General features: G+C 45.2%; 1 protein-coding gene across 1 annotated transcript in view; it reads right to left on the reverse strand.

Annotated features, from left to right (window-relative positions):
* The window catches only part of LOC308315146 (sterile alpha motif domain-containing protein 10-like), a gene marked incomplete at its 5' end in the record, with an annotated part of 102,063 nt that extends 80,206 nt beyond the window's left edge, over positions 1-21,857 (reverse strand). The window contains 2 exons of the mRNA XM_080762985.1: positions 21,437-21,518; positions 21,657-21,857. Of these exons, the coding sequence (XP_080619111.1) occupies positions 21,437-21,518; positions 21,657-21,857 (283 nt within the window). The remainder of the gene's footprint in view (positions 1-21,436; positions 21,519-21,656) is intronic.
* Between the last annotated feature and the right edge of the window lie 4,282 nt (positions 21,858-26,139).

The raw sequence follows: 26,139 nt of genomic DNA on the forward strand, positions 1-26,139 counted from the left end.
AATCTCTCTGTTTAATCTCTGTTCCATCCTCTCCCTCGCTCGCTCGCGCTCGCTCCCGTCCCCCTTTGTGGACAGCTAATTAAAGGAGAGAGATTGGATACGGACGTGCGCGTGCTCCAATTCGAGTTGGGGGGGGGGGGGTGTAGGGGAAGGGAGAGTCGTATCTATAGGGAGGGGGTTTGGACCGAGGGACGGTGCCGCCTGGCCTGGCCTGGCCTGCCCGGTAACCGACCAATAGGTCCACCAATCGTCACTCTGGAAGAAATTAGCCAGGAAAAACAGGAACGATAACGGGAAGCGGTTAAATAGGCCACCCGGAACTCTGCCTCATTCCACACAATTACCCCCCAATCCCAGCTGCGTTTTAAACCATTCTGACCCGAGATCAGATTCTAAAAATGTTCTTCTACATCCTGACAGTTTTCTGAAAAAGCTATATGTTTCTATGTCAGTCGTTCTTCGATTTTTTTCAAAAATAGCAGACCTATACAAGCTATGAGCTTGTAGATCTGCTATTTCTCAATAGCTAAAGCATAACGTAATGCTAACACCAAAAGGGGTTCCCGCCCCAAAATAGGTTAAACCGCAACACATCCGTGTTGTGGCAAAAAAAGCTTTCGCGGAACAATTCAGATCTTTAACCCTCACGACGTTGTTGCAATGCCATCGACCGATCAGCTGATTCTATTCCCTGCAGAAAGCTTTCCGCCGTAAAAACTGAAAAGACACGAGTACACCTGTAGATCCCTGAGGGACTCCGTAGACACGAGTACACCTGTAGATCCCTGAGGGACTCCATAGACACGAGTACACCTGTAGATCCCTGAGGGACTCCATAGATACGAGTATAGATCCCTGAGGGACTCCGCTGAACCATACAGGATTAAAGTGCTTCACACCGGCTGACGATAACACTTACAACAGCCGCCACTCCACGTGCACTCCAAGCACGCACGCACGCACACACACACACACACACACATACGCACACACGCTCGCGCGCACACTTAACTCCATTGGCGTGTTGATTTATACCGAGTCTCTCGCTCTTCTTCTTTTACCACTTAATCAATGTCGGAGCTTCACTCCTGGGAGTAGTGTGTAAATGTTTATCTATCGAATCATCCTCTCCAAGCCTCTCCTAACGTGTGTGCACGTGTGTGTGTGTGTGCGTGTGCGTGTGTGTGCGTGTGCGTGTGTGTGTGTGTGTGTGTGCGTGTATGTGTGTGTGTGTGTGCGTGCGTGCGTGTGTCTTTCTCTTTATACACGGGTCAGAGGTCAGTTAGGGATTGCTGATACATCCACTTCAGCCAAAAAAGGTCACCCTTAAAATATTGACATCAAACACATAAACTTTCTGTCGAATAACTCAAAGGGAGAGATAAGATGATTGTGGGCTGAGGATGTCAAAGTTTATACAGAGCAGGATGGGAGCTATAGGGGGGCAGAGCTGATGTGGTTAAACCACTTAATAAAAGCCTCAGTCGGTAGAGCGCCCTCCTTTGGACCCAGAAGGTTCTGCGGGTTCGATATCAGCTATACAGCTAACTCTCTAACTCAGCATTATGCGTAGCACAGCTTGTGAAACCCTTGTAAACCCTTACTGTATATGTACTTATCTCACTCATTCTCTACGGCAAATCTCTTTGCCGAAACAAGCGGATCTATTGACAAGCTAGATTAGAAGATCAGTCGTGTTAAATGCTACAAGTTCTGAGCTGTCTTGACAACGGCTGTTCTTGACAAATGTTCCACCTTTTAGGACTTGCCTAGTAATGCTAGGGGTTCATGTGAATAAAAAGCTGTGCATGCAACAGTCTGACGAAGGTCCTTCACCAAAACATTGCATCCGAATATATCTGTTTTTCTTTATAAGTAATTTTTAATTAATTGACTTCTACGTTCTATGTTTATGCTCCAAAACACCTGTTAATGAACGTCTTGTCATGTGTCTTTCCACCGTGGCCAATCAGCTAAGCAAGTGATGATATACGCCGTGCCGGATAGTCGTTGAGAAATAACGCCCGACAGGATGATTAAACACAAGAGGCGTAAGCTGAGGTGCTTAAATCATCCCGACGGGGGTTATTTCTAAACAACTACCGGCTTATTTCACGGCTATACAAAATACATAAATTAATACATTGACCCAAAAGTAACAACAAAGCTATATTTCCTTGCTTATACGGTAATTAAAGTATTGCGTTAGTGTTGCACTGGGCAGACACGGTCCGGTTTACTGCGGCATTGTGTATTTCTTGTTTCAAATGTTTTCAAAAACATTTCCTGAGAGCAACGTTGAGTTGTAAACTTGACATGATGTGTTTGTTTACAGTGGTCCGTTATACAGCCAAGCTGTTCGACTATCGGCCGCTCGCCTGCTATCGGCCGGTAGTCGCCCCATAGGGTCCCATAGACAAATAATGCACTCCGTCGTCTGGCTGTTCAAACGTAGGGTCTCTCTCTCTCTCTCTATCTCTCTGCCTCTCTCTCTCTCTGCCTCTGTCTCTCTATCTGCCTCTCTCTCTCTATCTCTCTCTCTGTCTGAGCTTCCATTATCCGATGGCTGCTGGCCGCATACAGCTGCAAAGCTCAGCAGGGTCAGGAGAGTGTGCGTGTGTGTGTGTGTGTGTGTGTGTGTGTGTGTGTGTGTGTGTGTGTGTGTGTGTGTGTGTGTGTGTGTGTGTGTGTCCGTGCACTTCTTGAGTGTGTGCACTTCAAGTGTGTTTACATGTTGTGTGTGTGTTGTTGTAGTGGGTTTTAAGAGGGTTATTCAGGCCACGACGTAACCAGACAAAACACTGCTGCTCCAGATCACTGCCACTCACCCCAGCTGTGAGAGAGCAGATGACACACAGCGTGAGAAGGTTAACACACACACACACACACACACACACACACACACACACACCATTAAGCACCATCCATCCCCGGCGCCCTTGTGTGCTGAGAGGGCTCTCCACAGAGACCTACACACACTCTCTCACTGTGGACGGGACTGTACAACGGGGACCATAAACACACCTGTCCCTGAGTGGAGGACCAGACCAAACACATGTCACCTGTCAGGGACACATACATCATGGCAATTCACCCAAAAGATCGTCAACATTTAAGATACCGATATAAACCGACTTCATGATCCATTCGATTGATTGTATATACTTTGTAAGTCAGGGATGAAAACGGCACGTTGGTACAGTCAGACATTAAAGGGGGTGTCAGTGATTTCAGTCAAAAACCCTTAGGTTTCGTTTTTGCCTTGGGACACAAGCTTTCATCCAATCAGGATAGAGAACAAAAACGAAACCTAAGGTTTTTTGACCCACAGGGGTTAACTGGGGACAGGGAGGAACTCCTTATATGGTCAGCACACTCTATAGTAGAGAGGATTATCACAACAAAACAAAAAAAGAAGTGATATTTGAATTAAGTGAAATCACTGACTCTACCTTTAAGGCTAAAGGTTCAAGGATGACACAAAAAGTCCTGGGTACTTGTTTCCGTTGTGGTCCTATCATGTATTCAATTCATCAAATCATACAATCAAGAAGCAGTTTTTTTCAATCAATGAATCGACACAAAAACAATCAAACTGATTTTGGTTTTTGTAAATGACCGACGTGCTAAGCCCTGTATTATACTTCGTTCTAGGGTAGGTAGGTACCCTCACAAAAGACATGCCGTAATCCATGGTCTCTAAACTGCCTCCCCCTGGCCAGCCGGGGCGCCTGATGGAGGGGAAAGGAACTGTTTGGAATAACGTGTTCCGTCCACGCGCTACGTCCAACCAGGGAAACTCCCCCCCTGTCAGGTGTAAAGGAGCAACTTGGGGACACTCAGGCATGAAGGAAGCATGAGTTCAAGTCCGTTGCTCTCCCCTTGTCCCCCATATATGGGGACTAGGTTGGCGGAGGGTGTGTAGAGCCCAGGATCACATTAGATAATTGACACAGGGGTGAAAAATGGGTTGCAAAATCGTGGCATAAAGATTATTAATAAAAATAAATCAAATAAATCAATTAGCGATTTAAAATACAATAAAATAAAAACGTGATATTGATTTGAAAGTCATGTCGCCCCCCCCTTTCTACGCAGAGACACACACGTTCACGGCAGATCATGTGACAACTACAGATTCCATGAAACACATTTTGTCCCCCGACAGACACCACTGCAGGGCGACACCACACACACACACACACACACACACACGCACACACACAGGCTGGGACAACAAAGAGGGTGCTGTGCTGGTGTGACGCTAACACCACTACATAACACCCCCTACCCAGCCTACTGGCCACCTACTCCCAGTCCCCAACCCCCCCGGAGCAGTTGGACTGTCTGTCCCCTCCGCCTTCATCTGCATGTTCTCATAGTATGCACACACGCATGCACAGTCGCGCATGCAGTCACACACACACACACACACACACACACACACACACACACACTGCAACACATTGTGAGCTTTATGATAAACAATTTTCAATTAAATAAATAGAGACGGATTTGGCCAAAAGACCAGAAGCAGGGATAAAACCTGATACCGGAAACAAACAAACGAATGACCGCAGAGGGAGATCAAAACAATGACCAGCGGTTGGAGGAGTCCATGCCGGTATATTAGGGATGTTCAGAGTCACGGTCCGGTGGGTGTACTGTACTGTACGTTCACAGTATACTGTACTGTAGGATGAAAAGCCCTGTTTGATATTAATACTCTGAGTGGAGAACATCAAGTCAGACTCTACTACTACAGCCCTTAAGTCCTATACCCTCTCATCTCTGCTATGTGTGTGTGGGCTATATAGTCACTTGGACAGAGTACACAACAGCTTGCTGCTCCGAAGGTCCAAAGTGTGTGTGTGTGTGTGTGTGTGTGTGTGTGTGTGTGTGTGGATGCGTGTGTGTGTGTGTGGCTGTGTGTTGTTTAGCAGTTTATGGATGAATGCAAGCGATCCTGGCAGTCTCTGCACCAACCAGTCTCTCTTCCCTGCTGGGCCAAACCAGGCCTGTGGACACAGGCGCAAGCACGCACTCACGCACACGCACAAACACACATATACACACACACACACACACACACACACACACACACACACACACACACACACGCACACCGGGATATGGGGGCTGCCCTGTCTTTTCCTCTGGTGTGAAACAGGGGGTGAAGAGGGCTCTTTAAAAGCCCATCCACCACACGGCTCTGTCTTTTCCTCTCATATATATATATACACCACACAGGGGAAATTATACTGCTCTAGCATGAAGTATGGCTGACAACAAGACAAGAGAACACACAACAAACGGCCGGGGCAGGCGGCGTGGCATTTGTGTGGCTGCTTATCTCTGATGTGACAATGCACCCAGATGTCCCCGATGACTTAAAGTAGACGCCTGTGACACACAATTCCCATCCGCCCCATGTGCGCGCTGAGAAACGGAAGCGAGCATAATTATGTAGTGTCAGTCTTTGTTGCATGCTCCAGGCGGCGAGCGAAAGACATTGTGATGTTTCTTTCTCAATTTACGCGGCCGGAGACGTGACAAGTAACTGGGTATTGTCCCTTAGGCATTAAATGACGTGAAACATTACCTAGTGTAGACAGTGCAGTGCTGCTGTGTGGACCACATTACAACACATGCAACACATTATCATATAACCATAATCATGGTCAATAATCTGTACACTGCAGTGCTGACACTAGCAAAACAACAAAAAGGTTTTTACATAAATTAACGTATTCACCGGTAATTCAAATTAACTTGATCATATACTACGTACAGCATCACACACAAGAGTAACAGATCTGCAAGCTGGAAGCGCTGGTGCACTTGCCGTTTTTGAATTTGAATCCGGCTGTAACAGTCTTGGACATAATTATGAGGTTTCCACCTCATTACGACAGCCGACATGTTGACTTTGGTGTCCCCCCATGCTACTCCCAAACATCATGTTCTAATCTTAAAATAAACAGCCCATCTACATGCTTACAATGCATCGCAGAAGCATTGAGAGCTTGTTTTTCACTGCACAACATGCTTCCATAGAAGACACTCCTGCATACTGGTGTCATCTAAATTCATTGAATGGGATAAAACTGGGTGGGAAACCATTTAGAAAGAAAAAAAGCATTGCGAGAACGCAACGCAAAGACCTTCAGGACAGTCCTTCACATTATTGGGACGCTATCAGGATTGTTTATAAAGTGGCCGCCTGCCCCGGGCACAGACTAAATGAATGAGGCTTAAAGTAGCCTCCACTGTGGATCCATTATAGATTCACCTCAATAGGTTGCAGACTATACCCTCTCACCTGCAGTCCTGCTAATGAGCAGCATGAGCTAACCTGCGTTACAGCAGGTGAGGACGGAGGAAAACAACAGCCCTGACATCTTGTCCTTGAGGGACGACCGGCTTTTCATTTAGACTTCAATTTAGTCCGTTAACCAGCCACTAACAACATCAGTCTCACGGGCGGTACAGAGGAGCAGCACAGCACCACAAACTGAAAATGAGTTTTTACTTCAATCCACTTTCCTGTCCAGATTTTATAGAGAGTTTTTTTCTGGGAGAGGTTTTACGATGGTTTTAATATATTTATATTATCGTTATTTCTATTCACATCTTTTAGTCGAGTGGTTCCCCAAACGGGGGATGTAAATTTACCCTTACAATGTAACAAATCAGTAATTCTGACACGTAAATGTAAAATGTCTCAGAACCATTATTCCAGCCTAAAGCCATATAGTCTCCAACATTAGTCAAGATGAAATGTTATTATTCCACATCTTGCTATTTGTCTGATTTAATGTTTCAAAGACAAGAGATAATATTAAATATAAAGACAGAATGAAGGTTCTATGTGTGTAGCATACACCAAACTGTGCGTTTTGGGGTCCAAGCCAAGGCTTATGAAGTTGCAATTACAGCCAGACATAAATAAACAGTGATTCAATTCATTCATAAACGGTCTAGGCTACTACACAGTGCGTTGCTGTCCATGTCAGCACCACTTTGTGTCCACTCCATGCAGGTCATCATCCTCATCATCATCATCATCAACAACTTCCAGACGCAGAGCCCGTATATTTGTTGTCAAGTTGACACAAAGGAACGACAGTTTGGCATAGACGTATACAAGATGTAGAGTGAGGGTGAAGTGGAGTCTCGTTTAATCGTGAACACGCTTTACAATTTTGTCAAGCGCGACCTGAATGAAAGGCATGCTCACTCAAGACCGAGACTGAACTTGTGATTGAGTTGAGAGAGACACAACATAAACCCCGCTTAAAGAATAGAATATATAAACAAATGCAATGGCAAATTCTATCTCAATATCATGTCGTTGAGCAATTAAGAGTGCAGCTGTTTATTATTGGATTCTACCCTTCATTAGCAAAGAGCAAACAATATCTTTAACAGAAGAAGCTTCTGGACATAAAAACAAGAGCTGCTAAAAAGATGGAGAAGCTCTCCTCACTCCTCTCCATCATGTTTTAAATATTCTATAAAAAAAAATCGCTTGTCTTTCTCTCTTACCGTCCACAGCCATGGTGGGTCTCAGCGTGTATCTCTCCGTGGTGTCAGCAGGTCTCTCCCATGCTTAGAACTGCCGCTCGTCGGAGGATGAAATGGATGGAGAGTGCAGCCTTAGCGCCGGCTACAGAACAACGCACGACTTTGGAACTCAAGCCCATACGCCATAATAATAAAATACACAATAACATGTGTGCGCGTGTGGCGTGTAGTGTGTACGTGAGCCGCGAAACGCGAAACGCCGTCACTCTCCAGTCTAGGACCATTTGGTCTCAGCCTCTGTCTGTCGGGGGTCGACTCTCTCTCTCTCTCTCTCTCTCTCTCTCTCTCTCTCTCTCTCTGTCTATCGGGGTCTCTCTCTCTCTCTCTCTCTGGCTGCGATGACTCCTGCTCAATCTCCGCCCCTTTCTCATACCTGACTGACCGCCCGGAGACAAAAGGCAAAGGTCGTTTTACGCACGCTGTCGCTTTCAAACTGCGACCAGCTGTTACTACTCTCTCTAATCAGGAATGATTGTGGACATGGCGTGGTGATTAAATGTGCTGTAGTATAAGCCTAGCTCACTATAGCTGATAACATTTATTTGAAATAGGAGCTACGTGTTAAATTGCTATATTGCTAAAGTGTCTATCTTTCTCTTTAATAACGGAAATGGAAAATCTATCATTATTTATGTTCGGGTACCGATTTAATTCAGTCAAACAAAGGAGAAGTAATGTAGCCTATACAGTGGTTCTCAAAATGGGGTCCCCCCCCAGCGGTCTTTGGGGTGGGGTTCCAGGGGGTCCACAAACACTTTTGAGTCCACTCCAAGGAACAGCAATGTTAACCCACCCATGCACCTATGTTATACTGTGAGCACGAGTATGACTATTAGTACCAGTAGGGGCGCTGTTTGCCAGAAACAGAGAGAGAGTGCAGCACTGTTGCCTGCTAATGAGAGAGAGAGAGGGGGGGGGGGGGGGGGGGGGGAGAGGGGAGTTGCACAACTCAGTTCACACAGGTGTGATTTCGAATAGGCTACAGCGCCACAATCATTTTAATCACTTTATTCATTTACATAATTGGACATTCAAAAATAGCAGATCTGCAAACTCACAGCATATCATGTCACAATACTGCTAGTTTATATATCTGCTATTTTTTTTAAATGTTTACAAAATATGTATAGGTAATCCCTGGTACAAAACATTTTCAGATGGTGGTCCACGACAAAATACATCAGCTTGGGGGTCATTGACTTAAAATAGTTTGAGAGGCGAGCGGCGAGCCACTGATATACAAAACGCAATCATACACAAGTGTAATTGGACGGGATGAAACACAAAGAATGAATAGACATACAGTAATTGGACGTTGGAACTGCATTAAATAATTCAAGCTGATGAATGGATTCTGAAATTGCCTTGGTGTCCAACCTGACAATGTATTTTCTGTTGACTAAAGAGCTGGCTGGGAGAGACAGGGAGACCTGTTACTGAACAAACACTCCAGCGATGATTCACTTTTTAATCAAAACATATATTTTGTATGTACTACATACAAAATATATGTTTTGATTAAAAAAGTGAATCATCGCCAATTTCCAGAATAATAACAATAGCCTATAGTATACATACTATGTAGGCTATTGTTATTATTCTGGCAATTACTACAAGATTTCTTGACTTAAACCACACAAAACATCTCAGGGCATGGTCAAGGTTGGCCTTAGGTTAAATGCCAAGAAGACTGAGGTTATCAACATCTCAGCGGAACATCCACCTCTCACAACAACAGGAGGCACTGTAGTGCTGAAGGAAGTCAAGTACCTCATGGGTCAACTCAACCTGAGCAAGACCTGAAAGTGAGGAAGGCACTTGCATTCAGGGCCCTGAATGGCATATAGTGTATGGAACTCCAATCTCCCCCGTCAAATCAAACTCAGCTTCTTCTATGCAATTAGTGGAGTCTGTTCTCCTATAAGGCAGTGAATGCTGGACCCTGAAGTCAACGCTAGAAGTCCCTTGTGTGCTACACCAGAAGGCTGCATGCAGTGCTTAATATGAGCACGAGTGTACCTGTTACTAACTAAACTGCAATTAGAAACTGGCCCCCGTAAAATCTGAATCCCCCCCCCCCCCTTTTTTCCCCTCACAGTATATGTTTCTTTTCCCTTTTTACCTCCTCTATGATGATTTCCAGTTTTGACTATATAGTTGTGTATATTCGTACGTCTCTAATTGTTTTGATGAATTGAAAATGGTGGGCCCTATTGTAAACGAGTGTAATGCTTTATGGTGTCGTCCACTCACAGTTATCAGTTGTTGTATTGAGTTGTACTTGAAATGTACTGTATAATTCTGCATACTGGATACCAAGGGTGAGCCAGAAAAGAGCAGCCAGGAGAATGACTATAGCAGCAGGACACTGCCAAAGGCATCAAGAACATGCCAGCCAGCAAACTGGTGCTCTGGGAACCAACACACGGGCATCGATCACGAGGACGTCCCACGCTATAACATACGTGGATGTACTCAAGAACGATGCAGGAGCGCAAAGTACCAACGATATGGGGAACCGGGATGACTGGAAGCGACGATGGAGGGCTCGTCTGAGGACGTACAGAGAGAGTCACACCATGAAAATATTTTAGTGGAAATAGGCAAATTCAGTGAAAATAGCAGATCTACAAGCTCTAGATTTAGAATCTAGATAGATTTTGTTGTTTTGTATAGAGGGAGAAAGAAAGTACGGACCCCTGGGGAATCAGTGATTGAAGAAGCAGTGAAGCTGCTTCACTGAAGCACATAGGTTTTGCTTATGTGAAAGTATCAATACCGTTTATACCGTATTGTAGAAATAGTCAGTTACAAGGTATTCTACAAAAGTATTGGCATGAAAATGTACTTGAAGTACCGAAAGTAAAAGTACTCGTTACGTTATGCAGAAGGTCCCATCCCATATCACAAGTTTTCAAATGTATTTAACGTATAAACGTCTCTACAATACAAGCTCATATAACGTGTTGGCGTGTTGTGAGCTTGTGGATCAGCTATTTTCAAATTGCCAAATATATTAATATAGGTCTGAAGTGGTTCAAATTATTGTGGGGACTGTGAAGTAAAAGTACTTTGGAGAATAAATGTACTTAGTTACTTTCCACCACTGGGGGGTCCCTAGATCAAATCAAACAGGAGACATTGGAGGAGTCCAGATGGATGTACAGATGTTGCACTGCATGCTGAAAAGATTTCAAAACTTCACACAACAGACAGACGAGACATGCCAGCTATTTGACAGTCAGACACACCACCACTGCCCACTTCAAAGCAAAAGAGTTTCAGGGGCCAGTTGAGTGAATATCATCAGTGTTGGCGTATAGAACCTTGTATGTCAAAAACTGTTACTTTTCAGTAAACGGGAAGGAATCTTGTGTTCCAAAGGGTCCAATTATTTAGTTACAAGCTCATGTGATACTCTTGGTTAAATATTTATAAAACCCACAGACTTACACTTTCAATTTGTTATCCCATGTCAAAATAGGTCAAGCGAAAACATTTAAAAGCTTAAAAAAAAAACGCGAAAGTTCTAAACAGTCACAAGTCACAACATACTTTGTCATACAACAAAAAAAAGAATAAAATAGGGCATTAATTTATGAAAACATGACAAAAGTATAAAAAGTGCCCCGCTGGGCACAGGTCTCCACCAGGATAGGATTGTTTGTGACGTAACAGTATATTCATAATGCTTAGTGTAATGTTATGAACATTAATGCATGTTGTCTTTTCAATAAATGGGTGGCATATAGTACGAAACGGGCCACTCCTGAAAACTTTGGAACTTTGGAAGGCATCATTTTCGTGCAAACCTAATGCTTGGAATGTGTTCCGAATAATGAAAACCCCCTAGTTTGACACATCAGTGACGTCACAGTATAATGAAATTTAGAAAATGTTGCCATATATTGGTTGTTGACGGTACCCCAACTTTCAGCAGCTGTCAAAAAATCCACTAGGGCTGTTGAATAGAAACCAATGTGGGATAATTATGTTAGTAGACACCCTTACAAACACATTGGGGATGAAAATTATTGGTAAGAAATCTATTCCCAGAATGTATTAATATCCCCTGACTATATTCGGCCTGGTTGAGACAAAGATGAAATATGGAGATACAAGGTTCCTGCCCCGATTGCGAAGATCTGCTTTGATCAATGTTACCCGCTCGGTAACCTGCTAACAGAGTCCGCTGGTGTTATTTGTTAGATGTCTACTGACTGCAGAGCAGTGCCTTTTGTAGTATCAGAAAAATCATTCCGGAATGAGGTGATGGGAGAACATTCACAGTCACAGGTTCACGGAGAAGGCAAAAGGACATCTAACAATGCGATCAGACTCAACAAGGCAAAGCAAAGACATCAAACATTACATGTTTGTACACACAAACACACACACACACACACACACACACACACACACACACATTCACGTATAGGTAGGCTGCCGCTACAGTACAGTGTATGCAAATTAAAGCTGACACAATCTCTCACAGAGCCTAATTTGAGCAGTCAAAGTGTGTGGATTTGATTCAGAAGGTGGCCAGTGCAGGGAATTGTGCAGGATGTATCACACACACGCACGCACGCACGCACGCACACACACACAGAGGAGATCACTGGCTGAGCGGCCACTTGGGATTGGGTAGACTCCTGGTTTGATCCCTCTCACTGCCACACTAAAGTGATTCCACTTGTCAATGTTATCTCCCCACCTTTTCTTTTGTCTCCCTCGTCTCTTGCCACTCTGTACCCTGTACAGTGTACACCCTCGCAGCATGGTCTCTGCAAGGCCTGAGGATCTGGTAAGTGATGTGTCTGAACCACCTCAGTGAAGGCCTGAGGATCTGGTGATGTGTCTGAACCACCTCAGTAAAGGCCTGAGGATCTGGTGATGTGTCTGAACCACCTCAGTAAAGGCCTGAGGATCTGGTGATGTGTCTGAACTCTGAAACAGTTTTCGCTTCATGACAGTATACTAGGAAGCAGGTCATCATGATGGCTTGGCCGAGATACCCATGAGTCTTCTGTAGCGTCTCATCTCCATGCTCTGTATTCTCTTTTACACCATATAGTCACAGTATAGTCTCACCTTTGATGCCAGACTGATGATTTTGAGCTTTGTGTGCTTTGCTTTGTGTGTCTGTGACTTTGTGTGCACCACATTTGTGATGATTTGATTGGCTGAGCACGGAATGTGATGTATATATATGATGATGATAGTATGACGATAAGAGCGCCCCTCACTTCACACGAGTGTGATTTTTGTCTTTACATAATGGGCTTGAGTTTTGCCAAGGCAGCAGTTGTTTGCGCAATTCTGGCAAGGACCATGCACCCTTTGGACCCCCTTCATCGGAGGTATTTCCAGTGCCATGTCTATTGACTTTGATGTCTGAGCGGATGCAGCCAGTGTTGTTGTTCGTCATCATTTTAGTTTTTTCTGCATGGATGGCATCCATGGTGCACTCCAATAGGCTCTATATGCACACCACGCCATTTTGGAAAATAACTCGGGCCAATGATACCAATGGAGGCTCAGGCTGACAGACAGTGCAGGCCAGGGTGCTGCTATTGAACATGCTGGCTCACTGGAAGCACTGCTACACTGCAGTGGGTCTCCAAAGTGTCCCTGTACGGGTGTATGGAAACCAAATGGAACCAAGTGGACCCTCAAATGGGTCTCTCTCTGTCTGTCTGTCTGTCTGTGTGTGTGTGTGTGTGTGTGTGTGTGTGTGTGTGTGTGTGTGTGTGTGTGTGTGTGTGTGTGTGTGTGTGTGTGTGTGTCTGTGTGTGTGTGTGTGTGTGTGTGTGTGTGTGTGTGTGTGTGTGTGTGTGTGTGTGTGTGTGTGTCTGTGTGTGTGTGTGTGTGTGTGTGTGTGTGTGTGTTAGGCTGCTCAACAGTGACACTTGGTGGTCAACAAACGCTATTTCTGTACTCAGACGGACAGACAGACAGACACAGGGACACACACATACAGTACATAGCTGTCTCTGGCTAGCTAGCACCACTCGGAATTGAGAACCACTGTATACACTAAACGGAACAGAGCCTTAATTAGTATCATCGGTAGTATATAAATGCAACGTTTAGCCTATTGTCGTCCTGAATCAGTCTCTGATTGCTCCGTTGGAGAGAACTGGTGGACAAGGACAAATGTACATAGGAGAGAAAGGAAAAAACGGAGGCAGTGAATAACACCTGCTTTAGATGGTAATTAAAATGTACATTTAGCTCCCCTCTATATAAATGCACGCACGCGCGCACACACACACGCGCGCGCACACGCACACGCACACGCACGGCACACGCACACACGTAGGTATACACACAGATAAATATATGTACACACAAACTGTGTCTGACTTGATTTTCACAACCACGACAATGTGGTTGTGAAGATGCATCTTTGGGGTCATATAGAGTGGGTCCCCTAAACAGAACAAAGGACGGGAGATGTTGACGGTTCAGAGGAGAGAAACAAATCCAAAGAGAGACGCAGCGATGGAAAAAGTATTCACAATCGTTACTTATACGTAAAAGTATCGAGTAAAAGTTCGGTAGTTCAAATTTCTATACTTGAGGAAAAGTACAAAAGTATGGGCTTCAAAATATACTTAAAGTACCAAAAGTAAAAAATACTCATTATGCAGAATGTCCAACATGTTCACAAGTTTCCAAATATATAAAAAGCCTTTGAAAATAGCAGCTCTACACAAGCTCACAGCGCGTCGCGTCGCAGACACATTGTGAGCTTGTAGATCGGCTATTTTCGAATAGGGCTGAAGTGGTTAACGTTTTCTAATAATAATCAAAGCTCACAAAGTAACTATAGCTACTAAAGTGTCCAATTAGTTTTATTGGCATAAAAGTACAATATTTGCCTCTATAGATGGAGTGGAGTAAAAGTAAAAGTATTGTAAATTGTAAATAAAGGTGCCCCAAAAGTGAATATATACTTAGTTACTTCCCACCACCGGGACGCAGACAGAAATGGAGACCGACAGCGTGACCCTATAGTAGACACAGAGGAGCTATTGATACTCTTGAGTGGAGCACCAGCTCTTTGCCAGTGTCCGTTGAACCCGTTCAGCATCAGGGTGAATGGAGGCGCCCTCTGACTTGGCAGAGAGAGAGAGGATGGTACCGGACAGAACCCATAGGACACGGAAAGAAGAGAAACGGTCGAGGGAAAAAGAGCGGAGCAACCCTTTGGCTGCGTCTAAATGCTCAGAAAACAGATGGGAGAGAAGCTGAGAGAGGAGCACGGGGTGCATCTCGAGAGTTTCCCACACATGGGTACAAAAAGAGCCCTCTTTCTCCTGCTTAATCTGACCTGAAAGAGATGGCTCTCTTTTGGGGTGGAACTGAAAGCCATAGCAAAATGATTCCTAACTGCAGGGCTTTGGTAATAGAGCCATCATCTGGGATTTGGGATATTCCTGTTGTCGGGGCAGAATTAAACCTCTTACAGTATATATCCATATTCAACCTTTTTGTGTGTGTTTTTTCTTCTGTAAATCAAAATGTGCAGATATGCAAGCTTGAAACACGGCATGTTTTGAGCTTGTCCATCTGCTACTTTTGATATTTTGCATCTGAATCCTGAACAGTAAAAGATTAAATGTTTTTTTTTGTGTCTTTTGCCTTTATTTTATATTTTTTGTGGAGGGACAGACAGTAGGCTGACAGGAAATGGGGAGAGAGATGGGGGAGTGACATGCAGTAAAGGCCGGGAGTCAGGAGTCGAACCCGCGGCACTCTGGACCGCTGAGCCACGGCCCAGGCCGACATACGAGGGTTCCACCCGACAGACCGTATCATAATATAATGAGTCGTTTCCTGGATATAAATGCTGCCTTAACAGATTGTGTAATTTTCTGAACTTATAACCAGACTGTTCTGGCTGTTGTATTATTTGCCTTATAACCCACTTTGCCTTAATCACTAACAGAGATATTTGGTCAACAATATTGCGATAACAGATCATTTTCCCATAATTATCGTCCCTGCCGGGGTGGAAATCATTATATCCAAAACTGTTACTTTCCAGGAATCAAATTCTAATCAAAAGTAGCAGATTTAAAAATCAGATCAGAACACAAAAAGTAAAGACATGGAGACATATGGGAGGTATCTGCCCGACAGCAACGATATCGCCAATGCCTTTGGGATGACAAAGGGCGTATCCCACCTATATATACCAAACCCCAGCATCAGAGCAACGTGTCGTGAGCAGTATAGCCACCAGTATAGAGCCCTGAGGGACTCCCCTCAACAGCGTCTGGGGGTTAAAGTGCTCCATTCTGGACACATATACTGTAGGCATGCCAGGAATCCTTAAAGGAAAACAACATCTCCCGTCGACCCTGCTATTTATTCAGGAACATGAACACGGGGTGACAGAACCTATTTGAGAGATATATTCTCTGTTTGCCTCTCCTTGAAATCATCACCTCTTGTCTTGCGCGCGCGCGCGCGCGCGCGTGTGTGTGTGTGTGTGTGTGTGTGTGTGTGTGTGTGTGTGTGTGTGTGTGTGTGTGTGTGTGTGTGTCTGTCTGTGTGTGGGCGTACAAATAACCACAGTTACTGTAACAGGCAATTTCCAAATCCGAGCCTTGTTCCAAACACTAACTCACATCATGTGCACTTGAGCACACACATGCACACACACACACACACACACACACACACACACACACACACACACACACACACACACACACACACACACACACACACACACACACACACCTCTCTCTCTCTCTCTGTCCTTAGACAGCATATAGTGCGGTGCTGATGGGGAAACTTTGTCCTGCAGAGCAAGGGCGTGCTCAGCTCAGGAAGGAGCAAATTCATGCTGTGCTCCTATAGCTGACTGAACTGTAGAGAGCTGACTCCTTTGATCCAAGACGACCAAGACAAATGGACTGTGCCGCCGTTTCCTGTGGAAAGCATTTTGTGAGAGAAATCAGCAACCAGGTCTATGAAAACAAGCCCCAAAGAAGTGACCATATAGGCCCACATGAGCACTTTAACCCATTCTGACCTGAGATCAGATTCATACGAGGTTTCCACTGGACACACACTGGTCTGATGAACCCATTCTGACCTGAGATCAGATTCTAAAAATGTCAGTCGTTCTTCGATTTTTCAAAAATAGCAGACCTACAAGCTCGTAGCGCGCCACTCGGTGGCGCGCTACGAGCTTGTAGATCTGCTATTTTTCAATAGCTAAAGCATAACATGATGCCAACACCAAAATGGGTTCCCGTTCAGAATGGGTTAAACCTATATACTGTACTGCGCACTACACATTGGCTATTTGAAAATAGAGAATCTACAAGCTCACAACGCGTCAAACACAACATACTGGCACAAAACGGTAGTGGTTAACGTGCCATCTTATATTACATTTGAGACCGGCGGAAGTGCACAAAAATGTGCGCCTGCAGTTCAGATCGCAAAGTCATGGAACGGCGAAACTGCCGTTCCCTATACTGGCTTTCTCCACACGCGCCTTTCACCATCTTCAATGTGCTCGCATTCTTTTATTTACTTTATACTTCCGCCAATAGAACCTATACTCCCCCCTAGCAAGTAACTGTCAGGACCACGACCATGCCCTCATTCCAGAGATCACCATCTCCAACCTACTAACTATACACACCTGCTCCTCATTAGTCCACACCTATATAATCACCCCCTCTGCCACTCCACTTCAGTCCGTGTTGTTTGCCTGCACTAGACACTAGCCACTCCACATGGTCCCGGCCGTGTATAGCTTTTGTCTGTGTTTGTTGCTTATTCTAACTTTGCCTTTGACTATATGACTTTTGCCTATTCCCTTGTACCTTTGCCTGGATTTATTAAACATCCTTGAAACCTGCGCCTGCATCCAAGAATGTCATTACAGTACCCCCATAGCACCGCGCCAGCTTCCGTTGCTGAAAGCCGCTGTCACTGCATCCGCATAAACGTGCACTTCTCTTCAGAAGCGTTAATATTGTAACCTCGACACAGCATAGTATAGCATCAGTTGCTAACATATCACATTGCATGGTCACAGCACTACTAGACTGTACAATGGCATAGTTTGTCAGATAATTTATAGTGTAAATTATGTCAATGTCAACTTCCTGTCAGCTGTTTACCCTAATTGTAGTGACCCTTTGTCCTTGTGGTGGTTGACTGAGAGTAGGCCTACCCTTTTCCACTGACTGTCAAACATGACCAACAAACGGAAATGAGGAATGTCCAAAACCAGAAGTTAAAGTTGAACTCAAAGGGGGCTTTATTCCATCCAAGTTGAAAACAAAGTAAAAAGACTTTAGCATATAGAAACTGCAGTTAGAATAGAGGGTATAACAAAAAACAGACGTAAAAAGCTGTGAATCTGCTGTTGGCCAGGTTCTCCTCTCTTCCATGTCTGTAGTAGAGGGTGACAAAGCACACCGACAGGGACATTAGACATGGCACACATGATGGCCTAATTGTAGATAGGCTATAGCTTCTACACAGCTCCTATAGCTGTAGCTCCGACCTATACACTAATAGAGTAAACATTAATTAAAATCTAATAATGAATTAGTTTGAATGCAAAGCACCAAATGTAACTGATGTTACCCATGGCAATGCATTGTAACTGGTTGTAATGTCCAGGAACCATATTGTTGTTAATGTTACCATAACCATCTCTGATATTGTAGTGAACAAGTATATTCTCCTCCGTCTCTCAAATCAACTCTTTTAACTCAACAACAACAACAACGCATCCCCAGACAATCTCCATTATTCTCTGGAGTCTGAACAAAGGTAATGTATTTCTCTGAACCCATAACAACTGAAAATCAAGAATATAATCAGGAAATGCTTGCTTTGACATAAAAAGGAAGAAGGGGAAAAAATACAAAGAAAACAGAGAGACATTCTCTGGCTGCATTCACCAAAATAAAATGATTAGCATCTTTGTGCCATTCCTCAGGGGATATTTTACAATGGAGAGAGTCCAAGTTAGCTCACTATAGGCTTCTGAGTGATGGCAGGTTGCCTTCTCTTTCCTCTCTCTCTCTCTCTCTCTCTCTCTCTCTCTCTCTCTCTCTCTCTCTCTCTCTCTCTCTCTCTCTACCTCTATGTCTCTCTCTCCCGCTCTCATCTGTTCAGGATTTTACAACCTCTGCCTGTCAGGAAATATCTCTAAAAGTTATGGAGTATCGTTCCCCGTAACAGTCCCCTCTCCTCTCCTCTCCTCTCCTCTCCTCTCCTCTCCTCTCCTCTCCTCTCCTCTCCTCTCCTCTCCTCTCCTCTCCTCTCATGCCCTGCTGTCTCCTCCCAGGAAAGACAGGGTCAATGAGAACAAGGAGTCCATCTACAGTTGCAGATATATCATGTCAACATGGTCCAGCCCCCGTTATACCTACCAGACGGCAGGGTTAGGGGTCGATCTGGACTGTCAATAAAATTGGAATGAGGTAATGCATGGGGGGGGGGGGGGGGGGGGAACGACTGAATTGTATTTGTTTGTTCACAGCGTGGATGAGTGGCTTACATTTGGCTGCACTCACTGCCAATAAAAGACTATGCGATGCATTTGTATGTGACTGCTCTATAAAACCTTAGTGTTTTGGCCTGGGCCGTGGCTGAGCGGTCTATAGGCACCTATAGGCCGGTAATCCAGCCATGGCTGCGCTTCATCACGGGATCGAGTCGTGATCCCGTCGGCCTTTATTGCCGCATGTCTTCCCCCCCATCTCTCTTCCCCTTTTCCTGTCCAAACTATCAATAAAGGCAAAAATCATATATCTTTAAAACCTTAGTGTTGTTTTGCCAATTATTTGGAGGGCCCATTTTAGGGCAATATTCTCATGGCCCACTAGTAGGCCCAGGCCCACAGGTTGAGAACCCTGCACTGTTAGCCCAGATTTTGAATCCTGTTGTATCAACTAAAATATTAAAAGTACAATGTAAATATACTATTTAAGTTTTATAAATAACTCATAAAAAAAGTGTAAAGTGTACTTTGCATTTTATAGTAATGTGATGAATAAATAATGTTTAGTTCAAATACATTACAATGTTTTAGTGTAGATTCAAATTAACTTAACATGTATTAGTTTGTCAAGAAAAGCCGCAATGCCTTATGGGAAGAAGAAGAAAGGGGGAAGAAAGAGTGGCGTGGCAGGCTGGCAGACATTAGGCATAAGTAGTACAGCAACAATAGTTAGTTTTATACATATCTTAGCCAGGTGCTAGACTATGAAACATTTGCATATCTTAGCCAGGTGCGCAGCTAGACTATATCGTTTCCAACTCGCGGGAGGATAAGTTTACAGTCGGGAGGCGGGACTGCGGGAGCTGTTTACCCGGCCGAGCATTCCGGTCCGGACTGAAGCTAAGCTGTGCATCTGCATTCTGGTGAGTACTCATTTGAAACAGGGCGACACTAAATATAACATGGTTCAGTCAGACAACTCAAGGAGGATGTAATATATATATTTATTGAATAAAAGATAATCAATGCAATATATTTATTATGGTTTGGCGATGTATTGGATCTGCTTTTTAGGTACTCAGGATCAAGCGCATCAGTCCCGACCATAGGGACTCTGAATCCCCCCGTACCTAAAACAGTAGATCCAAAATGACAGGTGGTAGCTGGGGTGGAGGTGGGTGCGCACTTGTATACCGCAGCGTAGAGTATACAAGAAAACAGCAAGCAGAATTGAGCGCAGCCAGCAAGGCAAAGGATGTACAGCAGCACACTGATACACCGGCAGTGGGCAAGCAAGAAGGCAGAGGAATGCAAACCTCTGGTTCAAGTAGCCGGTATGAGAGATGGGGTGAGCTGTGATTGGCTAAGTGCATCATGCGGATGATGCTGCGGTGGCCCAATTAACGGCCGGCGCGCTGACTGAGGTTCCCTGACTGAACTTGCTCTGCGCATGTCTACGACAGGCACAAATGCTCATTTCAGTCAGACAACTCAAGGAGGATGTAATATATATATTTATTGAATAAAAGATAATCAATGCAATATATTTATTATGGTTTGGCGATGTATTGGATCTGCTTTTTAGGTACTCAGGATCAAGCGCATCAGTCCCGACCATAGGGACTCTGAATCCCCCAACAGCGCAAAACATCCGAATCCCCCAAAAAGCAGATCATCCAACACCAAACTTTAAGCTATGTGTACAACAGAGCACCTGTTGTTTCCTGAAACAGGAAAACCATACCGATATCCTTCCACAGGGAAAAGTGTGGGCTTGGATCAGACATAGGTCATGCTAGAATTATGTGATGACTAGTCAATGTGTTCAACAGTACAGCGCCTGTTGATCCCTGAAATTCATTATTCAGGAGTCCTAAATGGTGTCCTGGTTTGCTTGCTGCAATGCAATACCAACTGTACAGATGCCACCTGTACTATACCAACCCAACCAGGACATACCGAAAAGGACATGCTAGAATTATGTGATGACTAGTCAATGTGTTCAACAGTACAGCGCCTGTTGATCCCTGAAATTCATTATTCAGGAGTCCTAAATGGTGTCCTGGTTTGCTTGCTGCAATGCAATACCAACTGTACAGATGCCACCTGTACTATACCAACCCAACCAGGACATACCGAAAAGGACATGCTAGAATTATGTGATGACTAGTCAATGTGTTCAACAGTACAGCGCCTGTTGATCCCTGAAATTCATTATTCAGGAGTCCTAAATGGTGTCCTGGTTTGCTTGCTGTAATGCAATACCAACTGTACAGATGCCACCTGTACTATACCAACCCAACCAGGACATACCGAAAAGGACATTCTATCATTATCATTAATATCTGAAATCAGTACCCAGTAGTCTACCACCTGGAGCTTTTAGCTGCAACATGATCGCCTGCATGATCATGATGCGGCAACGCTGCTGCTGCAAGTTCTGCCACAGTAATATGCAAAATACAGTTTTAAGAATTTATTGTACTTCTGTAGCAAGTAGAAAACAGTAGCATATAACACGCTATTCACGACTCATTAGTATTTGAGCCTGTAAAATATCTTTTAAGTCTAGTCTAACATAGCTCTCGTAAGCCGTAGAGGACCACCGGCCTAGGGCTTTGAGGGTGGAAGTTGGGACTTTTGATGCCGCTGTAGTAGCTGCGCCGATCCTGAAGGAGTGCGACGTGAAGCGATCGGGGGGCAGCCCGCAGCCTTGACACAGGAGACGCAGCTTGTTGCAGAACCAAGGGCTGGACATGACTTTGCCGGAATCCGTCATGAATAGGGGCTCATTGGCAGTTGCAGATGGACGGTATTGCAGGTAGCGAGACATAGAGGAGAAAGGGCAAAGATCAGTGTTAGTTTCTGTTATTACCACGGATACTCCTTTACAAAATGGGTCTGATTTTGAGTGCTTTAGGTTGATGGTGAAATGGTGATCACAAAAACCCAAGTCAGAAACGGAAAGATCATGCATAGGATTGAAAGAAAATGTGCTAGTGCAGAATTCACCGCATCTTAGAAACCCGTAAAAGCGGTGAGAAAAGCTGATTCTAATAAAAGGTCAATATAGGGGCTAAAAAATCCTTGACGGAGCTTGAGAATTAAAGTATTAAGTACTGAAACAGTAATAGGAAGGCGTTTATCTTTAGACCCTGGAGCTTGTTTTTTAAACCCATTGAGGAGGAGACGAACAGAAGGGTTGCCAAGTAGACTACTCACGGTGGGATCTCTGCAGCGGAGATGGAATTGAATGCCAGCTATAATGCCTTTGATGGAGGAGGGCTGGATTTTTCGAGATTCAAAACAGTGAACTAAGAAGGCACATATAATAGAGATGTTGACGGGGAGAGGCGGTACGCAAAAAGAGACACAGAAAGATGAAAAGTAGGACCATGCGGAGTCGTAGCTTTTTAATGTAGATTTGGACAAACCTAGTCTCATATAGCTTGCTGCTGCCGTTAAGTAATAAGATAAGGAACAATCTAGTCTAGAATGGTCTGACTGAAAGTTGGGCATTTCAGACCCGTTGGCATTGCCTCTGGGCACAGGGCATGAAATTCCTGGAATTGAAAACGGGACAAAGCATCAGCTACAGTATTCTCCAACCCTGGAATAAAAGCAGCTTTGAGAATGAAATTATTCATGACGCAGGTCCACGTTATGCGCCTGACTAACCTGTTAATGGCTGGAACAGAGGAGCGACCCTTATTGATAATAAAAACCGCAGCCTCGTTATCACAAAATACTGTGATCCTCTTCTTACTCCATGATTTCCCCCACAGAACACAAGCCACCGCTATAGGGTAAATCTCAAAAAGTGCTGTAGATTTAACGCTCTCTGGTAGAGTGCTAAACTCAGCAGGCCATTTATCGGCGAACCATTCCCCTTTTAGTATCCCACCAAAGCCGCGCGAGGGAGCTGCGTCTGTAAAGAACGCTAGGGAAGCGGAGGTTTCGATCTCGTCATTATAAAAAAAAGAAATCCCGTTCCAGTCATTCAGTAGCAGCGACCAGAAGCGCAAGTCGGAGCGGCATCCTTCATCTAGCTGAATGGTATCGAACAGATTTGGCACGGACTTGGCGAGGTCGAGAAGCCTGGCAATGAAGGCGCGCCCCTGGGGAATAATGCGCATTGCGAAGTTAAAGTGCCCCAGGAGGGAAAGTAATTCCCGTTTAGAAATAGGCTTATCTGTAGTTGCTAAAAAAGCAGAAACGAAACCTCGAAGCCGGTCGAGTTTCTCTGTGGGCAGAGAGGCCTGCATAAGGTTGCTGTCTAGGGTAATGCCTAAAAATTCTAACCTGGTTGTAGGCCCCACCGTTTTCTCCTCGGAGAGAGGCACCTTTAAAAGGCCGAAAAGGCCTCTAACGGCATGAATGCATTTGGCAGGAGCCGAGCTAGGAAAATCGACTACTAGGAAATCGTCTAGCAGGTGTAGCACAAATGGTAATTTGCTACAATTCAACAGAATCCAGCAAAGCGCTTCGGACAGAGTATCGAAAATGCGGGGGCTACTGCGACAACCAAAAGTCAAGCGGACTGAAAAATAGAAATTAGATTTCCATTTAATCCCGAAAAGATGCCATTGGGAGGGATGGAGGGGCATGACTTTGAAAGCGTCTGAAATATCGGCCTTCCCTAACCAAGCGCCTTTGCCTGCTTGTTTAATAAATGTAATGGCATTATCCACTGTTGCATAAAACAACGAAAACTGCTCGAGCGGAATTAAGCTGTTAATACTGGGGTGGCTAGGATTATTGTGAGGGGCTGAAAGATCAATAATTAGCCTCTTTTTCCCCGAGTATTTGCGTGTCGCAACGCCTATAGGGCTTATCCTAAAAATAGGAAACGGGGCTTTAAGGAAAGGGCCGATTAGGAATCCCTTCTTCAATTCCTTCTCAATTAAGCCCTCTACCACGTCTGGTTCTCTGAGAGCAGACAACAAGTTTTTGCACACATAAGTGACCTTTGGCAAGAAGCACAAGCCTGCTACAAACCCCTGCACTAGACCGGTGATGAGGTAGTTCACAAAACATCTATTTGGGTGTTTGGACAAGCAGTGAGACAGTTCGGGCACATTGATGGGGGTTGATGGGTGCTTTATTTCTTTTTCCCCTGGGCCGGGCGGGACCGGCGTGGGCACACCGCCTTCGGGTGGCTGTCTCTGCACACGCTGCAGACATGCATGAATTTGCAGTTAGGAAACGTACAGACATTTTCGTTAAAATTAGAACATATAGGAACCTGCCGGTCGGAATGACGAGGCTTCACCTCTTTGCCGGGTCGGGAGGGCGAGCCTGATTGGGGATGGACGGCCTTGAACGCTGCCCTGGGGCATAGGCTGGCAGAGTGGGAGAAGGAACCGCAAATGGTGCAGGACAGGGACTGGTGGCCCGTGAAATGCCTGCTGAACAGTTCCAGGTCTAGCACAGACCAATCTATGCGAGAATTAAATCTCTGAAGGTACATAGCTGCCTTGTTGGAAAAAGCTTTGTGGTACTCGTAGAATAGAGTTCCGCCATAGGACATTGCTAAGTCGGCGATGATAGCCAGATAGTTATCCATCTCGGATCTTCTCCCTGGGAACACCTCGCAGAGAACGTCTCTGAACACGCCAAAAGCTACCAGAAACTCTGCCAGAGTTAAGCTTTTCACCAGCCGAGGGTCGCTCTCTTTGAGGGTTAGGGTTACATCACCGCAGTCTATGAGACGTCTATCCATTAAATCAGAAGCACACAGAATTTTAACGAGATTGATGTCATTACCTGCTACGATCTGGTTGCGTAGGCTCGAGGAAATAGACGCAGCGGGAGAAATGAACGGGGCTCCTGTAGCAACGGCTGGAACTGCAGTTCCCAGGTTCCTTTGCGGGAAGACGCTGGGAGCGTATGGGACCCCAAAGGGGGGGGCAGCGGCAGGAGTGTAGACTGGCATAGCGGTAGCCGGAGAAAAGACAGGAACGCTAAAAAGCGCGGCGGTGGAAGGAGGAACAGCAGCCGCTTGACCTGCCGGGTGGCTCACTGCGGAAGCAGCCGCAGGTGCTGACGTGGCTGTTGCCGGATCCTCCAGCACTGAGATTCGGTTGTTCATCCGATCCATGGACGATTTGATCTCTAGCAGTGCTGTCAGGACAGGATCCTTCGCCCGGCTCGCCTTTTTGGTCGCGGGAGCGGAGGGACCGGGTAGCGTCGATGAGGCGTTTTTTCTTTTTGATGTGGCTTTTTTAGCCGCGGGAGGTGGGGGGGCTGCTGGATGGGCCCTCGTTTCGCTCTCAAAAGAAGCCAAAAAGAAATCAAATAGCTCATGATGAGACGTACCCAAGGGGGGTGAAATCTCACGGGAGAACAAATCCTCTAGGATTTTATGCACCGGCCAGTCCTGAATGGACGCCTGCTTCTGGGCGATACGGCCGCTCCGGCGGACTGCATCCGCAGTCTGGGCATCTACGACCTGCGAGAACGCCAAGTCGAGGTCAGTCGGCATGATGTCTTCGTCCGCGTCCGAGTCGGGCAGAAGACCACTTGGTGAGGACATGGTGACAAGCCCGATCAGTAGCAAGAACCGGACCCACATCAGATAAGGTAATAAATAAATAAGTAAATAAATGCGCACTTGTATACCGCAGCGTAGAGTATACAAGAAAACAGCAAGCAGAATTGAGCGCAGCCAGCAAGGCAAAGGATGTACAGCAGCACACTGATACACCGGCAGTGGGCAAGCAAGAAGGCAGAGGAATGCAAACCTCTGGTTCAAGTAGCCGGTATGAGAGATGGGGTGAGCTGTGATTGGCTAAGTGCATCATGCGGATGATGCTGCGGTGGCCCAATTAACGGCCGGCGCGCTGACTGAGGTTCCCTGACTGAACTTGCTCTGCGCATGTCTACGACAGGCACAAATGCTCATTTAATCAAATAGTGTACTGGTCTACAGTAAGTTCTACTTCTGACGATATGTAAACACCGTCAGAAGTCTAGAACTGATTGGGGTAAAAAAAAAATAGTTTGGCTAGAGTGTGACAGAAGATTATGTAGCATACTAGGCTAACCTTTTCACTTAGCCA

Source organism: Protomyctophum bolini (assembly GCF_963924005.1).
Source record: "Protomyctophum bolini genome assembly, chromosome: 5".
Classification (NCBI taxonomy): domain Eukaryota; kingdom Metazoa; phylum Chordata; class Actinopteri; order Myctophiformes; family Myctophidae; genus Protomyctophum; species Protomyctophum bolini.